General features: G+C 38.7%; 4 protein-coding genes across 8 annotated transcripts; 2 read left to right on the top strand and 2 right to left on the bottom strand.

The window, feature by feature from the left end:
• Positions 1 to 168: 168 nt before the first annotated feature.
• Positions 169 to 4,535, top strand: hdhd5 (haloacid dehalogenase like hydrolase domain containing 5). Its single transcript, XM_034685352.1, has 8 exons — positions 169 to 598; positions 1,037 to 1,252; positions 1,356 to 1,468; positions 1,961 to 2,054; positions 2,143 to 2,176; positions 2,297 to 2,471; positions 2,560 to 2,748; positions 3,159 to 4,535. The coding sequence occupies exons 1-8, from the start codon at positions 488 to 490 to the stop codon at positions 3,562 to 3,564; spliced, it is 1,338 nt and encodes a 445-aa protein (XP_034541243.1). The 5' UTR covers positions 169 to 487; the 3' UTR covers positions 3,565 to 4,535.
• LOC117814177 (ras-related protein Rab-19) lies at positions 4,255 to 8,662 on the bottom strand. 3 transcript variants are annotated; one of them, XM_034685356.1, is made up of 5 exons: positions 8,570 to 8,662; positions 7,918 to 8,015; positions 7,116 to 7,304; positions 6,510 to 6,693; positions 4,255 to 5,084 (listed from the first exon to the last, which is right to left on the bottom strand). In XM_034685356.1, exons 2-5 carry the CDS (start codon positions 7,966 to 7,968, stop codon positions 4,810 to 4,812), a joined length of 699 nt encoding a protein of 232 aa, XP_034541247.1. In that variant the 5' UTR covers positions 7,969 to 8,015; positions 8,570 to 8,662; the 3' UTR covers positions 4,255 to 4,809. The 3 variants fall into 3 exon arrangements, with proteins under 3 accessions (XP_034541247.1, XP_034541246.1, XP_034541248.1); XM_034685355.1 differs by lacking the exon at positions 8,570 to 8,662 and adding an exon at positions 8,148 to 8,253; XM_034685357.1 differs by lacking the exon at positions 8,570 to 8,662 and adding an exon at positions 8,118 to 8,127.
• Positions 8,663 to 8,895: 233 nt separating this feature from the next.
• On the bottom strand, positions 8,896 to 12,278 carry zgc:153293 (uncharacterized protein LOC555710 homolog). Of its 2 annotated transcripts, none has more exons than XM_034685354.1 (7): positions 12,157 to 12,278; positions 10,659 to 10,931; positions 10,420 to 10,564; positions 10,162 to 10,269; positions 9,856 to 10,014; positions 9,638 to 9,767; positions 8,896 to 9,487 (listed from the first exon to the last, which is right to left on the bottom strand). In XM_034685354.1, the coding sequence occupies exons 2-7, from the start codon at positions 10,913 to 10,915 to the stop codon at positions 9,285 to 9,287; spliced, it is 1,002 nt and encodes a 333-aa protein (XP_034541245.1). In that variant the 5' UTR covers positions 10,916 to 10,931; positions 12,157 to 12,278; the 3' UTR covers positions 8,896 to 9,284. The 2 variants fall into 2 exon arrangements, with proteins under 2 accessions (XP_034541245.1, XP_034541244.1); XM_034685353.1 differs by having other exon boundaries at positions 10,659 to 10,928.
• A 1,173-nt stretch (positions 12,279 to 13,451) lies between these two features.
• Positions 13,452 to 18,026, top strand: rabl2 (RAB, member of RAS oncogene family-like 2). 2 transcript variants are annotated; one of them, XM_034685359.1, is made up of 9 exons: positions 13,452 to 13,579; positions 14,048 to 14,178; positions 14,320 to 14,349; positions 15,368 to 15,447; positions 15,555 to 15,634; positions 16,157 to 16,268; positions 16,377 to 16,474; positions 16,711 to 16,794; positions 17,072 to 18,026. In XM_034685359.1, exons 2-9 carry the CDS (start codon positions 14,072 to 14,074, stop codon positions 17,150 to 17,152), a joined length of 672 nt encoding a protein of 223 aa, XP_034541250.1. In that variant the 5' UTR covers positions 13,452 to 13,579; positions 14,048 to 14,071; the 3' UTR covers positions 17,153 to 18,026. The 2 variants fall into 2 exon arrangements, with proteins under 2 accessions (XP_034541250.1, XP_034541249.1); XM_034685358.1 differs by having other exon boundaries at positions 13,462 to 13,579; positions 14,014 to 14,178.
• Positions 18,027 to 18,213: the final 187 nt, after the last annotated feature.

Here is an 18,213-nt window from a genome sequence, read left to right as displayed (position 1 = left end):
TTTATTTTTTTGCATTCAATTTTACATGCCTGCTTTTACATGATTGATATGTATGTCAGATATAAATATGACATTAAAAAAAAGAATAATAATTTAGCATATAACAACAAAAGTGTTTCATTTTTTTTTAAACCTGAAAGTTTCCAGTTACATAAATGAAAAGGTGTTGTCACTTTCATTTCTACAAAATAGCAACCAACTGTTTCCTCTGAACACCGTGGTGCTTAAAGTTGTACCCGGAAGTTCTGTCCGTAGACCCCAGTGGATTTACGCATGCTCAGATAACAGTCCTGCTGTGTGAATTGAATGGTAGGAGATATCGGAGAGTTGAGTATTGACTCCCAGCTATTGAGAAATCATGACCCTTTACTTTAGTCTTTGGAATCGCCAAGTTAGCAGTAACTGTTAGCTAAGCTAAAGCTAGCACAGCTCTGTCTTAGATTGTGTGTTGTTTACCGCCGGCGTTGACACCCAAGTGCCTGAAGAAATGCAGAGAATAAGGACATTGAAAACTGGCTGGCAACTACTGAAGTCCAGCTGTGAGGGAGCCGCAAAACAAGTCAACACCCCGCTGGCAATCTCACGAAGTTATAGCCATGTAAGTGGACCCTTTATTCAAACTGTATTTTAATTTAAGTTGAGTGTTTATAAAGACAGCGACAGAAATGCATGTTTTCGTCTTTTGACATTTGGCTGTTGGGTGTTCTACTCATATTGTATTGTAAAAGGTACACAGCAGGACCAAACCTCATGAAATACCATGCTTAAGCATATCACAGCACACACAGTTGATGACTATGGTTTGAGGATGAGCACTACACATTACAACTACAGTTATCACCATGTTATAAATCACTTATCAGTGGTTTAACTGCTCCAATAAAACTGGTGTGTCATTTATATACTGACCATAAGAGTCTCAGCCAGTGCACTGTGTTTTAAGTGAGGAGATTATGTCAAGCCTGTTATACCACAGCAGGTTAATGAACAATCCTATGTTTCCATACTGCACATAACACCTCTCTCTCTGGCCCAGCGCCCTCCTGAGGGCCCCAACTCCTTCGGGCTCCTCTTTGACATTGATGGGGTTCTGGTCCGGGGCAGGACACTGATCCCAGCAGCCAAGCAGTGCTTCAGGAACCTGGTGGACCGCAATGGGAAATACAAGGTGCCTGTAGTGTTTGTCACTAATGCTGGGAACTGCATGAGGCAGACCAAAGCTGAGCATCTGTCACACCTGTTAGATGTGGAGGTAAACTGAAAACCTAACTCCTTTTTAAATCACACTCAATTCCTCCAGCTTTCCTGTTTCCTTCTAAGTCAACCATTCTTTGTGTACTCTATTTTGTTCTCAGGTGTCTCCAGATCAGGTCATGCTGTCCCACAGTCCTTTGCGCATGTTTACCCAGTTCCACAAAATGCGTGTGCTGGTGTCAGGACAGGGTCCTGTGGAGGAGGTGGCTCACAAGTATCCTGTCTTAAATTCAGCGACTTTTGTTTCCTCGCTCCCTCTGGAAGCATTCATGTTCCGTTTAATCAGTGTGTTTCTGTTCATTTTACACTGTTATCAGTATTCAACCTTTGAACTCTTTCTTCTCCCTTGCTGCCTGGCAGTCTTACTGGCATCCTTTCAAAGGTTTCCTGCTCATTCCATTTGATTCTGATGGATAAGTGGACGTTTTTTGTCATTTATTCAAGGCAATATGTTGATCATTTTTGTAGATGATTGAAGCCTTGGTTATTTTCATTACACGCAGATTTTCTTTGAGAAAGACGTACAGATAAACACCTTCATATTATGTAAAGAAACTAAGCCATCTATACCAGTGAAATATATTACAGACGACCAATGCTGTATTGCCAAAACAGTTGCTAGAATGCTGTACTTTTTGGGTAAAGGGTTTCCTTTCCTTGTGTTTTATCCCAAAAACTCTGTTTACTTTAACCTTCCAAACTCAAGCTTGGGCTTTCAGGATGTTGTTACAATAGACATGCTTAGAGAAGCCTATCCACTTCTAGACATGGTAGATCACAACAGACGGCCCAAAGACAGTGTAAGTAGCTTTAATTTTGAAGTTCATGAGTTTCTGCTCAGTCATAGTTGAGTTAGACATCTTAACATTTATGAATTATGTCTTACAGATTCCTCCCACCAAAGGCTTACCACCAATCGACGGTCTGTTTCCACTCAGAATTAACTCTGTAGTTATGCACACAATGCTCAGTGATAAATGTAATGAACACAGCTATAGCTATCTCTTTTATAATTTTTGTCTTCTTCTGTGTGCTTTTATAGCTGTTATTTTATTTGGAGAGCCAATCAGATGGGAGACTAACCTCCAGCTGATAGTTGACGTTCTCCTGACAAACGGGAACCCCGAAAATAATTGGAGTTCGGGGCAGTACCCCCACATCCCCGTTCTGGCCTGTAACATGGACCTGCTGTGGATGGCTGAGGCCAAGAACCCCAGGTACAGTTATGGGGAAAAGAAAACAAATCAGAATGTAAATGAAAAGTCTGAAACAGTGTTAAAAAATGTTAATGCCCTTCTCTTACAGGTTTGGTCATGGTATGTTTCTGGTGTGCTTGGAGAGTCTCTACAAAAAGATAACAGGTAATGATCTGAAGTACGAGGCTCTGATCGGTAAACCCAGTGTGGTGACTTATAACTACGCTGAGCTGCTCATCAGACAGCAGGCTGAGGGACTCGGCTGGACTACGCCTGTGAAGAGGCTGTATGCTATAGGGTGAGTAACCCACATTAGACACCTTAGAATCAAACTTTTTGCAGTGCTTTCCGCAAGGATTCATTTTACTTGAATATGTTGTCATGTTAAAACTGCAAAATTAAATGGACCTCTATATTTTGAAAGTGGGGATGGAATATATTATCAGTTATTTGAAGTTGTTGACAATTAAAAAATTGAAAGCTTAATCTGAAAAAACTGCAATCAGGTGCAACCAGAAGTTGTCAAGTAATCTTAAGTGTAAACATTTTGTTCTAGTTTTGTTTGCTAAACAAATAAGAAGTCAGATTTTCAGAGTTAAACATTTCAAGATGTGAAGAAGTGACAAAAGGCACTGTATCCTTTTATCTTCCACAGAAGGTTTTACTTCATTCAGAAGCACCTTGCATGTCTTCCTTACTTTTTCACAGTGATAACCCCATGGCTGACATATACGGTGCAAACCTCTACAACCACTACCTCCAAGCTTCTCGTCGCACCAAGGCACAGATGCAGGCTAAAGCAGGAGGAGCAGAACCTGTAGATGACACCCCGAAATTGACGTCAACAGAATTAGGTGGAGCATCTGGTGCGTATGGAGTGGAAGAAGACCTCCCTGAGGGGTGCAGCTCCATCTTGGTGTGCACAGGAGTGTACAGCAAAGACCAACAGGAACTGCCCCCGGATCCAACGCACACTGTCACAGAGCAACGCATCTTTCACGGGCACCGGGACTTCCGCTTTGACCCCACCCTCACGCAGCCATCCTTTGAGGTCCATGATGTAAAGGAGGCAGTGGAGCTGGTCTTTGAGCAGGAGGGCTGGCCTCTGAGTTAGGAAAACTGTTTTGGGTCTGACTTAAACTCACAGCTTTCTGGTCATAGCTCTTAACAGCCCTGAACTAGTAGTGCCAGTGCTTTTATTTGTTTTGTTTTGTTCGGATTATCACAGGGTAGATGTAGCTGTTACTGTGGCCATTTTGATGAGATTTTATGAAGTGCCATAGAAGATAAAAGCAGCAAAATGCAGCTTTAACACTACATATAAAAAAGTTTCACACAATTTAAGTTGGTCATGCATGTGAGTGTGTCGCAAACTACAGCCGTTTCTTGTTTTTGTCTTTTCTTTCCTTTGATTGTCTTGTAACACAACGTTAGGAATCAAGTCTGTGTTCAGTTACATGCATTTTACTTCACTCTGTTTCAAACCATGTCTGTACATTCATGGATGAGAGTCTAAACAAAGTTGAGACACAGTTACACCTAAAGCAGGCTGACTTTCATATTGACCATATTGTTATTGACCCACTTTTTGGCCCTTGTTAGAGCAGTTCATCCATTTGCTTTTACTGCTGTCATTTCAGATTTTTGTGTTCAAGCGAGGATTAACGCATAACCACTATTGCTGACGCTATATGTTGCCTGGTTTAACTTGAGTACCTCTTCAGTTTGTATTTTATCTTGAATCAGGAGTAGTCTTTTTTAGGATTGTTTTTTGAAACTGACAAAATTATACAAAGTATTCAAGTTTCAACAGAAAAGATATAGATGCTATTTTTATTGGATGGGTTTTAGCTCTGGAAGTCTTTTAAATGTCTGTCTGTAGGTGGGAGATAATAAACATGGAAGAACAGTTGCAGCACAAGGGTTAATTGCAAACATTGTTGTTTTTTTGTATTTTCATAGAAAGGTTTAACAATGTCCAAATAGCAATGGACTTAAAATACAGGTTCATACTGTGGACCTCTGCTAAAGCTCTGTAAAAGCCATACTATATGACAGAACATTAAAAAGGATGGCAGACACAAATTGCCTCTTGTCAAGTGAAACACTGTGTGCAATCAGAGTCCTCCAACAGAGCTTTGGGGTGTAAAGCTGGAGTCAACATCACATTCAGCAGCAGAATATTACAAAATATATTTAAAAAGCAACCATTGTTAAACACCTGTGTCACTGACCCTAATGTATAAATATTTCAAGTCAAAATAATATATACAAAACTTATATTCACACACATTGCACATACTGCATTGATAGAACTTCAGGCTGATGTCTTAAACAAAATGCACCCTCCTCAGACAACTCAGCACCCACACTTCTTATCTGAAGACTCAGGGCCATTGACTGTGTGAGTGCTGTTATTCAACATGAATTGTTGTGAATCTTGAGAGAGCTCATCCGTGATGGTCGTGCCGTTACGAGCCAGCAGCTCCCGGGCCATGAGGATGAAGGCTGCCTCAATATTCTGCGCTTCCTTAGCTGATGTTTCCAGAGCAGCTAGCACACTGTTGTTTTCCGCTAGAGTGCATGCATCCTCGAACAACACCTGCCGCTTAGCATGAAGGTCTGATTTGTTACCTGAAGGTATGGACAAAACAGAAATTAAAAGTAGAACATATTTGTATCTGCAGCAACAAATTTACCAACAGATGATTGTTAAAAAAAAACACTGAACCTTGCAGGTAACAGATTAACAATCCAAACAAGTTACAATTGAAAATTTTGAATTTACATCTCTAGGCTCAACTGTCAGTATGTGGATATTACCAATTGTGGTTTTACTGTACACTCTACGTGTGAAAACTGAAGTTCATGAGTTTGAGTCTGAGGTTTATCCTGCACAATATCTGCTGGAAAGATGAAATACATCGGAAAAGTGAAAGCAACCAGCAGAGAAGTTGAAATAGTTTATGGTTAAGTGGTTAAGAAGTCTGGCATCTGTCATGGAAAAGGCAAACTTGACAATGACCTGTCCTGGACACTGCAAACTGCCAAATTACTCTGACTTATATGAAACAAATATAGTAAAGTAAATACAATTCTCATACTTTCATATGTTTTAAATGCATACAATTTAGGGTATGAAACCACAACTTGCTTTTTACGACCTCCTTTAATTATCACTATGTGAGGATGAAACTTAATGTATGGTGTTTGGTGGATACATGGTTAATTTCAAAATAAAACTGAATTTAAATAAAGTAGAAATTAAAGGGTACATTAAATAAAAATTTTAGGAGTTACCATAGATCATAGACTCACTTGGAAGCTGAAAACAAGATGCTTAAAATAAAAAATGATCCAGATCTCTAAAATAATAGTTTGAACGTATGCTTCGAGGTTCTATAGCCTCTGTTTATGGGGCATGCAATTTAACAAGTAGGCCGAATCTGCACCCTGTTGTTCACATACTATGCCATATATGATATAATGTGTTTAGGTCTGAGGAAATTAATATAAAATATAGATCCCATAATCAAACTCTAGCAAAAAAGTGTTAGAATAATAAAGCTCATTGCCGTGAAGCTAATAATCTATTATTCATAAGATTCCACTTTGACATTTTTAGATATTCTGTCTTTAAAAACGTTAGAAACACTTTTTGAGCTAGAAATAAAAGTCATCCTGTTTGTATCCAATGTTTGTTCTTTAAATTAAGAGGAGGACATTATAATCTTAGAGGGACGTGTGTTTGAAACATGTCAAGTGAGAGCAGATGTAAAATACAGATGTGTTTCAGTTTTTGAGACAAACTATGGAACTGCATCAGCGATAGCTGAAATGCTGGAGTTCTCTGTAGTGTTTCAAAATAAACTGAAGTAAGCCTTGGGCTTCGGTCTATTCCTTTTTGGTCATTGATTGTTCTGATTTTATTGTGTTCCTCGTTCATGAATCAATATTTATTTTATAGATTCCACTACAGCCAAAAGATTGTTTGATTGGAGTTTATGTACTTTACTGACAAACATAAAAACTCTTGGTATTTGTTTTGACTTTGCGTACCAATGAGGATCAGCACCACGCCTGCAGCTCCAAAATGCTCCACTTCCCTGATCCAATGGGAAACAGATTCAAATGTGGAGCACCGTGTGATGTCATAGGCTACCATGGCCCCATGTGCACTGCGGTAGTAGCTTTGAGTTATAGTGCGAAAACGCTCCTGTCCAGCTGTGTCCCACACCTGCATCTATAACAACAACACAAAACACAATGCATCCAGGTGAGGATTATGTGCCTTTAAAGCATGAACTTAGAGTACTAAGCTTGTGTTTACAGAACTCCAGTTTAACTATCATAACAAGCTGTTGAGAAGTAAACACACCCAGAAAGTTAACATACAGATGATATCATTTGTCACTGCTCTTTCTGTTATGGAGAATATACTGATTAAGAGGAGTACAAAAAAGGGGTTGCTAACTATAAGAATTCATACATAGGTACATCCCCCCCTACATGTTTTCATTAATATATTGAAATCATTCCATAATAAAGGATATAATAATTAGAAATGTATTTTACTGACAGTGATCTTTGGGTATGATTACAATCTGAACTGAGATAAACAGAATAGTTATGAATGAGCAAATAAAGAGTAAAAAGCAAACCTACCTTTACTTTCTTGCCATCAATGTCCAGCGTGCGAACAGTAAAGTCAACCCCTATGGTGTTCTGCTGCTTCTCTATGAATATGCCAGACTTGAAGCTCTGGACCACACAGGTCTTCCCTACATCTGAGTCCCCGACTAGGATGATTTTGAAGAGAAAGTCGAAAGAGTCCTCTGTCTCTGGTCCTGCGGACTGCATGGTGAAGGGAGGAAAGCACACACACTAACACACTGGAGGCTGAAAATGCAGATCCAACACCTCTGTGTGTCTATGCAAGAAACAAAAACAGGTTCCTTCTAAGTTGTGTCAATAACAATTGTGGCTATTAACAGAAACAATGGTTACAGCCTTGTTAGAAAGAGGATCAAGTCAGTTTTATACCAGGTGTAGTGTACCAGTCCATGCTGTTCCAGGTGAATATGTGTGATTCACCGGTAAGGGTGTCCCGGCCAGACACTTAGAATGAGAATTAATCTCAATTTAAAATCCAGTTTTTAATCCAACCAACTGTTCCTTTTGTTCCTCTCAACTTTATCCACATGCTCCGTTTAGCAAACAACAAAAAGAAAACTCCAAATCAACTGTTATCCCAAGGGGGAGGATTTACATCCCTTTTTCCAAGACAGCAGGTAAAATAGTTAACACAATCCAAAGTTGTCATTCTTCATCCTGTTCTTGTCTTAGCTTCACTCTCAGAATTCCTAAACACAAGTGAAGTCTGCGGTTCTGCCCTTTAGACTGTCGCTCTTTCTGCCCTCTACACCTGTCCCACCCTTACTTTCATTCTGAAAGACACGCCTCCTACCTGTCTTTGTAGGTGTGATCTCCAACTGCCAGCCCACCTGCACCACTGCATCTTGGGATATGGACTTAATGTTTGGGCCTGGTAATAAAACAAAGTACCTGAAGGAAAGAAAGGAGAAAGGGAACTCTAAAGACCTGAAACATCAAAAGTAGTGACTGTCATAAATAGGTAAGTATGATAGAGCTAAAGGGTTTACACACTCTGAGTTGTAGAATGGTCTCTTTACTTACCATATTGCTTCCTGAAATAGTACGTCAAGACTTAACGATTCAAGTGGGAGGTTCACAGAAAGCCAAAGAGATAGAGGCTGACTTTGAAAACAACCTCCAATCTTTATTAACACCCTGAAAAACAGCTTAAATGGAACCAGCAATTTCATCATCCATGACAGAGTGTAAACACTTGACGTCATTAACTTGAAAGTTGTCCTTTTGGACCCAAGAACTTTTTTTTTTTTCATGTTTAAGAACCCAAGAACCTGCCTACTCTACAAGCCCCCTCACTGTCTCTTGTCAACTAGCACATTCCACAGCAGTCAACAACCGAACAGCATGAAGCAAGGAATAAGAAAGAACAAAACATAACAGAATAATTGGAATGATTTAGTTTAAAACAGGTTCAACTCATATTAATGTAACTGAAATCATTTTACCTCAGGCTGCTTTCATGGATATCACAGAGAGATTTTAAGAGAATGAGCATACTGCTCTGAATCAGCCTCTCTCTCTCTCTCTCTCTCTCCACCCCCTCACTTGTTTGTGTCGTCATCTCAGACCACAGAAGAACAAGGCACAGCTGGACACAGAACAATGTGTGAGTGTGAGGGACACTTGACCAAGCTGGGTCTATCTTTGGCTGTGACCACCAGCCACCTTCTTTCTGTAGTGTGGTTGTGTGCGGTTGATGCCTCATTAAACACAATAATGTAGGCTTTTGTTGACCACACTGAGCTGGCACAAATACGAGGGGAGGAGGAGAAAATGAGTCACATTTTATCTTCATACAAACTGATGAAAAAAATACACTACAGGCTTTTTAATGTACAGCAATGACAGAAATGATGGTAGACGTTGATGAACGGATATACATCTTTGTAAAATTATCTACAGATTTTTGCTATTTCATTCATACAAGCTTATGTACAAACAAGTTTGAGCCAGTGCCTTGTTACAAAACCGCTCCAATATACCACAGAAAAAATAACAAATCATATCATAAGTGGGGGAGTATATCTTTTAAACACATCGATTTGAAAACTGAGAGAGTTCTGTCATTGAGGAGCTCAGTAGTTAGTGGTATGAATATGATACAATCATATTTAATGTATCTAAGCTGCTTTGCACACTATTGGACATTCATCTTCTGGGTCATCTTTCCTGCAGCAGCCGTACTGTACTCACAGGGTTTCTCAGTCTAAAAGGGGGACAGGGGCTTTGTTGACTTTTTCTTTGTTTTGAATTTTTCTTGTCAGATGACTTTGTTAGTGATGTTTCAGGAGTAGGGACATGAATTGGCTTCCATGGGATCGGATTGTAAAAGCCTGGTGAAGGGAGGAATTTGTCGTAAGGACCTTAAGGAAATAAAAAAAAGACAAAAATTATCAATAAAATTAATGTAAAGTAATTGTATCACAACCTTGAGTAGCTTTGATTGATTTATACTGCACACAAAAAACATTAAGTTTAGCAAATGATTCCTAGATGACTCGCTTGACTCTTACCTGTTGTGTAACAAGGTGATTTGGGGCTTGCTGTGTCCTTTCTGTTGGCTTTTATCAGCCATTCCTGAAACTTCTCCTCTGCCCTCCTGCGGCGCTCTCTCTCCTGCTCCTCCTTCAGGGCAGCTTCCTCCTGACAAGAATAAAGGGTACACTTGTCCACCTCTGCACATCCATCATACCATAATACTGAATAATTTGTTTCAATAACAGCAGATTACTTTTGCATTCTTCTCCATTTCCTTTTTCTTGTGGTTCTTCTTCTGGAGCCACTCGTTGTACTTCTGCTGAGCTTTCTGTTCAATCTCCCGTTGTTTATCCTGCTGCCTTTGAATCTCCTCTTCCTCTTTGCGCTGATTTAGGCAATGCTCGTTCTTCTCCTGTGATTGCAAGACAAAAAAAACAAAAAAAAACAATAGAAGTGTCAGCAGTGGAAAGTATTACGGTGCAGTGTTCCTGCACAACTTTCAAACAAGTGAGATATAATTAGGCTCTTCATGTGGTTTTGCTGAGTAGCAGTTGTCTACCTGTTCTCTTTTCATCTTTAGCCACTCATGGATTCTCTCTTCCACTACCATCTTTTTTTGTTTCTGCTCCCTTCTTTCTTGTTCTTGTTTTTCCTTTAGTAATTTCTCCTAGTTCAAAAGATACAGAGTGAGAGACTCAGACTTGATGAATTACTGATCTTTAACAGGAAAAATACAAACTTCCAAGTACAAACACTCAGGAAAGCAAAGACCACACTGCTGTTATTGAACTAATTACGAATGTGTTGTGTTGTTAACCTCATCTGCTTTCTTTTCCGACTTGAGGCGTTCCTTTTTTGCTTTGTTTACCAGCCATACTTCCCAAGCACTGAGAGTAGGTGAGCATGCAGTCTCCACTGCTGACTTCAACATCTGCTCTGAAGGTGTTCTTGGTAATTCACATCTAAAGATAAACAGATCCATGTTTATAGATAAGTCTTGAATAACATTCAATTGGTCTGTCTAAATCACACAATCTGTGTCAGTAATCATAGTACCGGATTGGTGAAATGGAGTTTTCGCTCTGCCTTGGTGAATTCTCCTGAGCAGGGCTGTGCTCCAGGTCTTCATCACTATCGAAACTGTCATGATAAATGGGAGACAGCAGAGAAAAGGTGTCTTCATCGTCGGATAGGACGCCGTCGTCTAAGCCCTTGGATGTGTGGTAGTCTTTTGCCTGGTTAGTTTTGACCGGAGTGGAGCTGAAACACTCGGAGGCAGAAGCAGGACAGTTTGGCATCTTCCTTCCAGACATTAAGGGTCAATGTCTGCTTCGGAAAAAACAAATCATGAGAGTTTTCGTCATTGGGTATGGACAGTGGTGGACAAAGTACACAGCTTCATTACTTAAGTCAAAGTATAGATACTCCATGTCAAATATTACTCCAATACAAGTGAAAGTTGTTCTGTCAAATTATTACTTGAGTTAAAGTACTGAAGTAGTTACTTTTAAAAATACTTAAGTATTCAAAGTACTTGTAAAAATATCTCAAAACGTTGTATTTTCACAAAGCATGAGTGCAGTCAAGAATACATAGGAGTACATTCTGTTATGTTTATTTAGAAAACAATACTTGAAATCTCTAAAAAACTCTACCATGGAATAAAAAAAGCAACTAAGTTACTCCAAGCAGACAACTTAGTTTGAAATGTTCATCTGGAATGAAACAAATGTTACGTAGCTCAACACGCTTTCTCAGGTTGGACAGTGAATGTTTGTATGTTTGAGCAGAGTGGGAAACAGGGAGAACATTTCAAACAATACGTATCATTCTTCATTTTAAAAACCTCTAACACGGGCTGAAGATATGGCCATGGGTGCTCAGGTGAAGAATTATAGACATCATTACCACCTCTAAATGAACTGCCTGATCTGAGTGAAATCTGCTCTGTGTTTGCTCCACGTTCAACCAACGAGACGCACGATATACAGGTACAACTAAACCACTGAGACAAACAGAACTTCACAAACACATTTTACTGTCTTAGGGATCAGATTTCAGAAAAGATAGGGAAATTCATGAACTGACTCAAAGCAAAAGTAGTGAGTAACTACAGCACTGATAGAAATGTAGTGGAGTAAAAAGTACAATAATTGTCTTCTGAATGTAGTGGAGTAAAAGTAATCGTTTCCTCAAAAAATAATACTCAAGTAAAGTACAGATACTCAAAAAATGTACTCAAGTAAATTTGCTTTGTTACTGTCCACCACTTGTTATGCACAAGTAGTTTTTAATAACGATCTAAAAAGCGAGCACATTTTCTATAGGTTATAACATACCGATTAACCAACTGAGGTTTGATGCTCATATCATTAGCTTGTTTTCATAGTTGGTGAAGTGGGGCTACATGTTAGCACACCAACTAGCTACGGTTGTTAGCTAACTTAGCTTTAATACAACAACGTGCTACGAACGGGGGTAGCTAAGCATTCTGATTTTCATTACTCTAAAATGTCTTAAACTATCTCTGATAATTAAACACGTGGTAACCTACCTCCTCGTATAAATTTAAAGAAAAGTCCAGGTAGTGCGCTGCTCTTTCACCAACCCTGCAACTGATTTCCAAACAACTTTTTTTCCCATAATGCACCGCGCCCCCAAGCTCAACAGGACGCAGTCTCTGTAACCATGACGATGCTTGATGCCCTTGTTGTTTTAGACAGTTTTTTTATTAGTATTCATCAAGTATCTTTAAGATTAATCTTCACACAGTGAATCCTTTAATGTGTCTTGAGGACGTCTACATAAAACTATGTATCTTATCTTTGTCATTTGTATCGACCCCAAGCTGAATTTCAGATAATGATACAGAAATAAGGAAACACAATCAAAGTGATACCAACCATTAATGTAACATAACTACATAAGTGACAAAATTATTTTCTTGGTTACTAAATAATAAAATGCAGATACTGAATAAAAAGTCATACATAAGAGCAGCAAACTTTGATTGAAATATCACATATCTTCTGACCTCATGCCTATCACTAGAAGTCCTTTTGGTTAATAAGGAAAGGGTCCAATCTGTGATCAGGTGTCTTGGTGGCACAATGCTATTTTGAGGCAGCAGAAAGCATTTGGTCCTTTAATGAATGTAAATCTAGTCTGAGGTCAGTGGCTTAGTATTTTTCCAATCACATTTCATATTTAAATAAAAATGGCCCACAGAGGCAATTCAATTAATATGTTGGATGCAGTCTGGGGTCCATAGAAGATGCCACAAGGCCCATCTTTTGCTGTTCCCTTGCTTAACACCTTAACACATAGACAGAATATTTAAATATGCAAAGCTGATTAGAGCCAGTCAACCAGGACAAAAGCACATCACATCTGTCAAAGATGAATTATTGACCTGAAGGGAAATCAACTAATGTTTGTTTTGGAGGTTTATCTCTGATCAACTAGTAATGGTGCACAGTTATGTTGTTTGCTATGCAATTCAAGTTTTGATGCCTTGCTGCATCTTATCTGGCTCTAAAACGGGATTTCTTTTTATGAAAAGACTGATCAATGATTTGGTACTACAATGTCAGGACTCATCTGCCTTTCCAGCCAATAATTACACATCTATCATCATCTCCTGCCATAAGTGATATTTTTTAATGAAATCTTCAGGCAGTGGGCCTAGTATTATCCTAGGTGATATGAAAACCAGTGATAAGAAGAAAAAAACACTAACGGTGGTTTAATTACATTGAAGCCATTTTGACTTGTTATTTTTCAAATGTAAAACAATTTCTTCTATCGTGGCATTTTATATATAATAATTTAATAAAAGCAGAGTTTGTTTGTGTGCAAGTGTTTTAGACAGGCATCTGTACGAACGACACGAGGCATTACGAAGGGGTCCATCGGGCGTCCCCGTTGCATAGAAACGACACCCGTCTGAGACATCATGGACCATCCACAAACTTTCGGTATGCGGACGTAGAAAAGGAAATGTATAGACTTTTACACTTGATAGATACAGATATTTCATAGAAGACGTATCCTGATCTTTGAATAAGTATCATTGGTCGATAAATGCCATCAATGGTTATCCAGTCCGCGGTGCTAGACGACTGTTAGCTAGCAGTCGTCCCCTCCTTGCCTTCAGTTGCTCAGTAACGATATAGTCTGTATAAGGTCGTCTGTCTACTATTATTACCTTATCTGCCATCAGTGTAACTAATGTGAGGACCAACAAACTAAGGGAAATGTCTTCCGTGAAGAAGAGCCACACGGTGTTAACAGCAGCTAACCATCGACAAGCTAACTAAGACTCTAGACTAAGATTCTAGCCATTAGCTGCTAAGTTTTTTCCCTTGAGAGCTTTACGCCCTATTATTCATATATTTACATATTCAAACAGATAAGTGTTCAGAATGCAATAATCCGTATCAAAGTAACAGACAGTTAAAAGAGGGATAATGGCTGGTGACGATGGCAGCATCCCCGAGTTGGACCAACAGAAGTACGACGCAGACGAACAAGTGAAGATCATCTGTCTGGGAGACAGTGCAGTGGGTAAATCCAAGTGAGTGGGCTCTTTTACAAACTGGGATTGCTGCATTGCACAAATGTATAGAATGTTTCTTAAGTAGATGGACTGTTGTCCAGTATGACATTTTTCAACTCTCTCTCTCTCTCTCTCTCTCTCTCTCTCTCTCTCTCATAGGCTGATGGAGAGGTTTCTCTTGGACGAATAGTATCCTTTAGCAGCTTTAGATATTTCAATTATCACTATTATTCATCTGTTAGTCATATTAGGACAGAATTGGGTTTTTTTGGCATGAGGGGTTTACTCAGAATGATTTTGTCTCTTTGTTAACAATTAATAATAATAATACATTTTATTTATAAAAGTGCTTTAAGAGTTTCTCTAATGCACTTTACAGGAAAACAAATTATATAATAGAAAAGCAAAGGAAAACAGTGAAAAAAAAAAGCAAAGGAATGCAACAAAACAAACAAAAATCAATCAATTATAGGTTAAAAGCCTTTGTAAATGGGTGGGTTTTGAGTCCGGATTTGAATTTGGTGAGTGAGGGAGAGAATCTGAGGTGCTGGGGGAGAGAGTTCCAGAGGGTGGGGGCAGCAACAGAGAAGGCCCTGTCCCCCCAGGTTTGGTGCTTGGGTTTGGTGAGATGGGTAAGGTAAGGAGGTTGGCATTGGTGGAGCGGAAGTTGCGGGAGGGGTTGTATGGCTGCAGAAGGTCAGTGAGGTAGGAGAGAGCTAGGATATGGAGGGCTTTGTAGGTGATGAGGAGGATCTTGTACTGTATTCGGGAGGTGATGGAAAGCCAATGGAGGTTCTGGAGGACTTGGGTGATGTGGTCTCTGTAACTTAGAAATAGACTTAAAATAGGAGGCAAGTAAACAGACGCTGTACTAAAGCCCAGAAAGAAATTCCATGTTGCTATAAAACAAATATATGTACTTGAAATTAAATTTGGTCTTGAGATATCAACATTTCATTGGGAATGAATTAGGGTATAAGAAATTAAGTTTAGAAAAATTAGATCTTAATTGTCATTAATAACATTTTCAATGAAATATACATATATCTAATTTAGAGCACTTTAAGAAAATAAGGTAATAATATACTAGACACATTTGAAATTGAAGATCGGATTCTTTGAATTTTTTTCAAGGTCAGGCTTTCAGGTTTACCAACAAAGCAGAGAATTTGTCCTCAGAGATTAACATCCTTAACGCTTTCTGCAGCCGTCCTCAGCAGCTGTCGACCTATGCGTTGACTCTGTATAAGCACACAGCTGCTGTAGGAAACAAGACAGTCTTAGTTGGTATGTATTGTGTGTTAATACTTTTGCTATTCACTCAGAGTCCACAGAAACAATATTACCCAGTTGCTTCTCTGCGTAAGGCCTCACTGATGGTGTCTGATTGACAGATTTCTGGGACACGGCTGGTCAGGAGAGATTCCAGAGCATGCATCCCTCGTACTACTACAAAGCACATGCATGCATTATGGTAAGGTACACACTGAGTCAGAAAAAGATTGAGTCAGACTGATTTCTGAAAGAAAAGATCAGACAATACTTTCCAACATTCTCTCCTGTTCTATTTACATTTGTATCTTAGTTTTCTCTCCTTTGTGAAATATCAGTCTGAATTCTTGGCACAATAACTTCTTATTTACACATTTTGATTGTGGCTTTGGATTTAATCAATCAATCGATCTTTATTTTTATAGCGCCAAATCACGAGAAACCTTATATCAAGAAGCTTTTACAAACATAGTAGGCTAGAACATACTCTATGTTAAATTATTAACAAAAACCCAACACCAAGACCTCTTATTGACAGGACTTGATCTTATCTCATCTTAATCCACCATGAGCATTGCACCTCGCAGTATTTAGCAAGTTATTTAATGTCTTTTTACACCACAGAGGAGACAACAGGGACTTCATTGATGACAGCAGGAATGCGTTGGCTGAATTGGGAAGATGTCACACTGTCAGCAAACTCATCCTTTCTTCTCTCTTTAAGGTTTTTGATGTTCAACGGAAGATCACATACAAGAATCTGGCCACCTGGTATAAGGAGCTCAGAGAGTTCAGACCAGAAATACCATGCTGTGTGGTTGCCAACAAAATTGATGGTGTGTCTATTCAAATATCTAGTTGTAATGGTTGATGTAAATATGAATGTTACCACATCTTTGGCACACAAAGCTGCCTCCTGACTTTGTGTCTTTTTGTATCTGCAGCTGATTTGAAGGTGACACAGAGAAGCTTTAATTTTGGGAAGAAGCAGGGACTTCCTTTTTACTTTGTATCAGCAGCTGATGGCACTAATGTAGTTAAGGTTTGTTTTCTTCAACTTATTCTTCTAAATGTTCTGCTCTATTAACCTCAATGATTCTATTTTTCCATTTCTTGACTGTTTCAAACCCGTTTGTAGTTTTATAACGTTAGTCATGAGTTTACGTCAGGGTTGAAAGTTCTCCCATATTACTCTGCTGTTATCTCAGAAACAATTCTGATTGAACTGCTTGTGAGTGTTACTGGTTCTGATTATAACTGTCACTTCACTCCCTTCAGATGTTCAGAGAGATGATTAAGAGAGCAGTGGAGTACAAGCAGAATCCAGGCGACTTCATGGATGAAGTGATGCAAGAATTAGAGGTATCATCTCTGAATATAAATAACAGTGGAATCAGTGTTGTGCTCATCTTTAGCTTCTGTAGAGTTATAGAACCCTGACTAAAGCATGTTTCTGCAGAGATGAAACAGGTTTTTATCATGAAATACTTCCCCTTCATAATAATCTGTGTTATTTTGAAAATAGTTTGCTCAATAACTTTTTGTTTATGTGGTAAAAGCATGTAATGTTCATCTTTTGTATCAGCTTTGTGACTGACAACATGTTTGTGTGGAGTATTTATCCTCTCCTCTCTTGTAGAACTTTGACCTGGATAAAAAAGAAGAAAACTCAGAAGCAGATGATGACGGGTTGAAAGTAGAGAGTCCAGAGTTGGACTAATAAATGTTTACAGATCCTCCAACAAATGTGTCATCTCATGGATCATTTATTCTCCTCTGGGGCTGATGCTGTGAAAAATGTATTCTTTAGTCAATGTAAAAGATCTCTGATGCCCTGTGAACATTATCTTTCTTAATTAAGTCTTACCACTGGAGGTCAGCAGACTTATTTATCAGGTTCAAAGTCACTGTCCTCCCTCGCTCCAGTGAATTTTGCAGGGACATCAACCTGGTGAAATAAGAAGAAACTTTGTTATTTCTCCAGTCTATTTGTAATAAGCATCAACGTTTTTACTGTGTTTAACAGAATCTACTATAATAGTAGCAGGAAATCATATAAGACAGAATGTTTGTATATTTTGTGTCATGTAATAAGAATGTGAATCTTTGAAAAGCAGCCGACATAGAGCAAAGAAAACGTGATGTAAACTGTTGGTGCTGCTGTTCTTCATGTTTGTGTCTAGCCCCATCTGTTAGCTTTATGTGTTGCATTAATTTTATGACTGAAGTCTGTTTTCAGCATTGTTAATATAAACTGAATGTCCTTTTTAAGCGAACAGCTATTTTCTTCTTTCTTTGCTGTGATCCTGCCGTGGGCACAGAAGCAAGGTCAATGTTAGATTATTTAAGGAGTTAGCTGTACCGCGTGTTTGAGCAAATATCAGCTTTACTGAACTCTTGTGAAACACTCAGCCAGCTGTGTCCTCCATGATGGAGTAGCAATAGTGTTGAATGAAGAGCTGTAAACCAATTTTCTAGCCCAGTTATTTGTATATGATCTTTATGTTGTACACCGAAATGATGTATGGATGTTTTCTATTTATATTTGACTGTATTATGTTGTATTCACTCACAATAAATCTTACTGGAAAATAGTATGACTGGTAAAATTCAGATTGTGTAAGTTCAAATTCATTACATTAGATGAACATAAATATCTTGTATTCTGTTGATAACAGAATCAGACTTAGAGTACAGCTTTACTGAACTTGATTAAATGTGTAAGTCCTGCATACTTTGCTGTAGAGCATCATTTTGCATCTGTGTTTGTGGTGAATGTAC

Source organism: Notolabrus celidotus, chromosome 6 (genome assembly GCF_009762535.1).
Source record: "Notolabrus celidotus isolate fNotCel1 chromosome 6, fNotCel1.pri, whole genome shotgun sequence".
Lineage (NCBI taxonomy): Eukaryota > Metazoa > Chordata > Actinopteri > Labriformes > Labridae > Notolabrus > Notolabrus celidotus.
This window is presented reverse-complemented; position numbering and strand designations above follow the sequence as displayed.